This window comes from Varanus komodoensis, unplaced genomic scaffold (genome assembly GCF_004798865.1).
Source record: "Varanus komodoensis strain SLA01 unplaced genomic scaffold, ASM479886v1 scaffold33, whole genome shotgun sequence".
Classification (NCBI taxonomy): Eukaryota; Metazoa; Chordata; class Lepidosauria; order Squamata; family Varanidae; genus Varanus; species Varanus komodoensis.
The window spans coordinates 4,173,404-4,179,403 of NW_025335817.1; the positions used below are offsets into that span (position 1 = coordinate 4,173,404).

Consider the following 6,000-nt stretch of genomic DNA (forward strand, 5'->3'; position numbering starts at 1 on the left):
GCCGAGGCCGCCTTAGGTGGCTTACAATACATAATGTACATAATACATTTATTTAAATGGATGTTCGTATATTACATTACAAAGAAATAGCAACACTGGGCTGTGTTTACATAAAGCACTTAGTGCAACTTGAAGCATGGCAGACAGCGACAACATTTAACAGGGCTAGAGACCGATTTCTGAGGAGGAACTGGTGGGCCCATGCTCCAGAAGCCGAACCAGCTTTGCTGAGAGAGAGGACGGTGGTCCCTTCCTGCTTCTGTTCTAACTGGCCCCCACAATGCCTTGCAGGCTCTCCTGACTGCAGAAGGAGGAGGCTTGGAAGATTTGTTCTATCAGCAGAGGCCTCTGGGGTGGGGTTAGGGCGGGAAGAAACATTCTTCAGCTTTTTACAGATGCCATTGGAGAACAGTTCCAGATATTTGGGGAGGAAAACATGATAAAAGTCCTCATTTTTAAAACCACAAAGCATAGTAAGATTAAAGATCATGTTGTCATTAGCAGGAGGAGGAAACGTCTTTAGGAAACAAATACGCACTTTTGACGTTGCCCTAAATACCATCATTTTCATTATGATGCTCCCCATACGTGTGAAAATGACAGGCACTTGAGGGCCATGCAAAATGCACCCTGCCTGCTGCAGGGAAGTCGCTCCAGACGGCTCCTTGGGCGCATCTCCACATGGGTGGCATTGCACAAATCCTGCTGCACCAAGAGATACTGAAAGGCCCAGGGAGAGCCCTCCAGCCTGCAGGAGAGGAAGGAAAGCCACATCGGCCCTGCCCATTGGCTGGACATGGCTAACTTGGTTTGCCCCTTTCCTTGATTTTTTTAAGCACTAGGCAGCTCTAATTTAGAAAACCCAACCTCTTAAGGATCCATGAGCACATGTTGCCCTGATCTTGTTTTTACAAATGCATGAAAACATAAAATTTCTGTCAAGCAGGAAGGAGATTTGCTGAAGAACAGTGATATTTTGAATTTTTCCCTCATGTGCTACCTTGATCACCAAGACGTGTGGTGGGCAATTAGAAGAAGAGATGGGTTCTGTACGTGAGTGATGAAATTCTGCTCGTGGCTCTTTCAAAAAATTTGGCTTGTTAATGATGTGTGTCCAAGCGGCACAGGCTCTTGGAAGAGAGATCCTTGGCTTGCCAGGTGGAATCCTCGCCAAATACCTGCATCCACTCAGAAGCGTTTAGGCTCTTACGAACTGACCTCCCAGACTGAGTGTTCCAGTATCTATCACAAGCTAGCTTACCAAGTGCATTGTAAAGAACAAGGTTGATACTCAGTTTTAAGACAGATTAAGTTGTTGTATAACCTACAATCGCACTGTTCTTCATTTAGAAAAATTAAGAATTAGGCCTTTCTTTGTATTTAACTTCTGTGTAATTGGATTGGGAGCAGCTGAAACATCTTGGAGCTGCGGCCTGTAAGAAGATGATCCCAGCTGTTTTGCAGAGCTTAAGGCAGCAGACAGATAACGTGATAATGCGAAGAAGACTCACACTAAAGCCTTAATCCCAGTTTTTCATCAGCTTCTTCCATCAGTGATTCTTTAACCACAGAGCTGCTTGTTGATTGAGCTCTGACTTGTTCATATTTGCAGGCCAAGGAGGTTGCCTAAGAAGAGGCTGGCTTTGTATTCCCTGTGTTTGGGGTCGGGGGGCGGTGGCACCGTTGCTTGTGCCTCAGCATTTCGCAAGGGCCACGGCCTGCCCAAACCTCTCTCTCACCAAGGCAGCCACGTGCTTTCTCCAAGGAACTGTTGCTCCCGGCGCTCTGCTGTGCTCTGGGTCCCTGCTGACAACATTAACATGCCTCTACCCATCCCTGGTCGGGCTCTTAAATCCTAAATGCAGCTCTTGTCCTTGACCTGCCTTGGGAGGACGGGTGCTCCCCCACTTCCAGCAGCAGGAACAAGGAGAGGAGAGCGTCAAGCTGGATTCAAGGCTCCTCCCTGTGTTCTGCAGCATGTTTTCGTGGGTCCGCTCAGCGACTGGCGCAAACTTTGCAGCGGCTGGCTGAGCAAGCGGGAGCACGGTGCTTTAGCCTCGAGCTGAGGCCCTTCTCGGTCAGACGGGTGGCAGAGTGGTTGGCTCAGTTTTGCATGGATGCTCCTCCATCTGGCACGAGCCCGGCGAGGTCCCTGGCCAGTGACCAAGTCAAGGACTTTATTATGCTCAGTGGACCAGCATATTGACAAGCTCCTAGAACAGTGTCCAAAGCAATTATTTAACCCCAAACAGCAATTATAAAGATAAGTGCAGGCTCAGGTTAGAGCCAGGTGTGTTTTAATCACTGCTACAGAAAACTTAACAGTATTCAGAGTAGCATATGCTTTTACATCAGAAAGAAGTAAATGAACATAAAAGGCATCTGGATGGCCAGGCAAATTACACAAAACTGGTTCATTAGCCGTTTTTCTATATCCCGATAAAAAGAATGATCTAAAAGCACATGAGACACTGTTTCACTCTCCTCTGACTCACACAGAACACCTAAGATCAATATACGGAATTTTCCTATATTGCCTTCAGGAACAGCTGAAGGAAGGCAATTACAACCAGCTTTTCCAAACGGAAAGCATGGCAGGATCATTTGCCAGAGCGGGGGACTGGGGTGTGCTGCCCTGCCCCCCGGGCTCAGCCTGGGGACGGCCCCTGGTCCTGCTGCCGACTTCGTCAGGAAGACAGTGCTTGAACAGTGCCCTGACCCCTCCTGTCCCACTGGGGTGAGACTTCCAGGAAGCAGCCAGTGATCTCCAGCTCTGGATGAGTTTTGTTGGACCGCCTGGGCTCAAAGCCACCCTGAAGCATCAATGAGGGGAGCCAATAGAGGGGAAAAGAAGCTTCAGCCAGACATTAAAGGGAGCAAGCCGGGTTCTGGTTTCAGCTTTGGGGTGGCTGGCCTTGAGGGGCACGGTCGCTCTTATGAACCAGCTTGGCACATGCAAAATGGCTCTCGGGAATTGGATAGAACTGTTTTGAGAGCAGTGAAAGTGGGACGGGTCGGCCTGTGTCCCATGCAGATGCCGGGGAGTCACTTCCCTGGCCAGTCTCCTGCCTGCCGCTTGGTTCTGGGTCGGGATTAGCACCGGCTTCCTGGCTGACCCCACCTACATCGGTGTCACCAAGCGATATTCCCCCTTGCCATATGCTGCTGTATTCACCCCAGAGTCCTAATTTCAGACTCGCTCAAAATTAATTCCTTAATCTGTCTCCAAAAGTGTAATGAAGATAATTGACAACCTGACATTTAATCCGTGGAATCACAACAGCCTGGTCTCCAGTCAGGGCATTGCTACACATATCAGCAAAGTCCCTTGCAAGTGTCGCCCGGCCTCATCTCGTTCCCAGATGCTCCCTGCCCGCACCGAGCTGCCTGCCGGAGAGCCCTCACGGTCTGGTGGGGCTTCCTTGAGTCCTGAGGCTTGGCTTCCATCACTCCTGCGCTTTCTTCTCATCGTGCTTTGTCCCGGTCTCGGGGTGTGAAGTCCCCCTATGAGGGCTCCTAAGACGCTGGCCAGTAAAATGCAGCATCCAGCACAGAGCCCCCATCTCCAGGCTTCGCCATGTGAGGGGCCACAGACATCTCTTTTGTCTCTAGGCACAAACTTCTTTGCTCTGAGTGATACCTGGAGCAGTCCTGGAGCTTTGGCGTAAGATGCGCCTTCCTCTCTTTTGCCTAAGGCAGAAGGTTGCTGTGGCTGCATTTGTTTTTCAAACATCTCATCCCCACCTTCTGCTTGACTAGGTAGGCTCAGGTCACCAGGTTCCTTTTAGTCTTTGTTCTGTTTATTTCAATCAAGAGGCTCTCGTCGAGGTTACTAAGCTTTTGTGATTGTGCAGATATGTGTATCTTCAACATATAAAGTGACTCCATCTCTTTTCTGTTCTTTTTGTTCTTTTGGAACAAGTTATATCTTTCAGCTGCCGAATTCCAGTCATAAGAGTCATAATGAAACCAGATTTCAGTTATGCTACCAAGTCATGTTCTCCCTCCTATATTAAGAGGTCAAGTTCATTGCTGTTTGTTCCCAAACGCTGGGCACGGGTGCACAGGCACCGAAGACCCTTGCTTTACACTCTAGTTATCTTCCTGTATTTTTTGACTGGGCGCTGTCAGTGTTGTGTCTTCAGTTGTGGTACATAAACCTCCATCTACTGTCGCCCGCAAGTTTACCTCTCCCTCCCCTGTAGGATTCAGTATGAAGCCACCCTCTTGATGAATTTCTTCATGCTGTGGCCAACTTTCTTTCCAGTCCTTGTGAGAAACACCCTGTCCCTTGCCTGCAGCCCATCTTCCAGGAAGTGTCGCCCGTGGTCCCAGGACCCAGACCTGTTGCACTGGCATCACCTTCATTGGCAGGCATTTGAAGAGGGGAGGGGAGGGTTCATTCCTTTTCTATTCTTTCTCCAAGTACTGGAAGGATACATGAGAAAGCCATTGGGATCATCTCAAAGTCCTTGCCTTTCCTCCCCAAAGTTTTCAGGTCTGATAGGGTTTCTTCAAAGCTCTGCTCGGCAGTATCATGTGTTCTTACACTGAGGAGAAGAAACAGATGTTTCCGTGGGCTTTTTAAGCACTGGCAACCCTCAGTCAACCCTCTGATCTGCCTTGCAGGGAGACGGCCTTATAATACAGCTTAAATGAAGTTATAGCTTCAAGTGATAGTACTTAATTGATTACTCCCATACATTTTTATTTATTTGCCTGCCCCCTGAAATGTTTGAGTGCTTCCACCAGTCCAAGAGGAATTTGGCTGTTTCTCAAATACCCTCCATTTCAAAGGGGCTGTTGAGCTGGATCACAGTGGTTTGCCTATCCATATCTGTAACTTTCTTTGTGCAAAACAATGGCCATGTTTCGACTTACCCATTTTAGACAAGATACCAGAAAGTATTACCTCGAGGAAATTAGAATGTACATTTAGGTTAAAGTGGAAATCTTGTTGGATTTGCTTTGTTTCTTAGTAGAACCCCAAAGTCCAACCAGAGCCAGATACACAATTGTGGCATACCCTTGGAATAAAAGAACAGAGTATGCCTGAGTGCTTGTGGTCCTTTTGTACGAAGACAAATGTCCACTTTGTCACCTTAATTTAGGACAGACAGAGGAGACTTTTGCTTCCTGTTGCATGAGCAGGAGTTAGAAAATCCGTGCTAATCTACGGCACGCTGCTCAGAGGTCTTCCAGTAGATCCTGATGTACCTTCTGCCCCATCCGCGCCGTACGCCAGGGATGCAGCCAGGTGTGTTAGAAAGGCTGGACAGCCAGGCAGAAGTGGAGAGTAGGAAGATACGTTGGCGGATTGATGGGCCCAGGAGTAGCATGGGAAGTTGTTACAGCGCCCGTGTTCTGCTTCTTTGTAGTTGCCAACAGCACGGTCAAGCGTGACAGCTGCACGGCCTCTGTGGAGAACCGCGGTGGAGAGGACGGTGCCGAGGGGCGGGTCTCGGAAGCGTCGGAGAACCCACGTGAGTTGAGCCCATCCATCATGGCTGCCTGGCAGTGTTGCTGCAGGGCAGCCTCGTTCCTTTCAGCAATGACCGATGGATCTTTGCTTGGGAGGTTGGGGACCGGGGCTCCTTTGGTCAAGACTTACTAGAACTGGGCAGAGCAAAGACCAGCATGGCAAGCTGAGAATAATCATTAGCGCCAGCGAGAAATATTCTCCCTTCAGTGGAGAGCCGGATGACGAAAAATCCAGTGGATGCGCTGCCCAAGGATGTTGGCAAGACGCTAAAACAGAAGTGACAGGCTAATAAATGCCCTGTTTAGGCATCACTTCTGTACAATTTGACCAGGAGTAACTGTGGCACTTACTTCTGAGTATACATGCCTAGGACTGCACATGTATTGCAATTGATGTTGATTAGCGTTTTAATAAAGGGAAGCCCATGCAGCATCCCTCTGACCACAGTAAATCTATGGATTCTATGTTCTGCCTTTTGCAAATCGACCCAGGACTGACAACAGGGAAATTTGCAGAGT

General features: G+C 48.7%; 1 protein-coding gene across 1 annotated transcript in view; it reads left to right on the plus strand.

Moving 5' to 3' along the window:
* Positions 1 to 5,763, plus strand: part of WDR72 (WD repeat domain 72) — a 44,236-nt gene extending 38,473 nt beyond the window's left edge. The window contains exons 18-19 of the mRNA XM_044438541.1: positions 5,379 to 5,483; positions 5,690 to 5,763. Of these exons, the coding sequence (XP_044294476.1) occupies positions 5,379 to 5,483; positions 5,690 to 5,763 (179 nt within the window). The remainder of the gene's footprint in view (positions 1 to 5,378; positions 5,484 to 5,689) is intronic.
* The last annotated feature ends 237 nt before the right edge of the window (positions 5,764 to 6,000 follow it).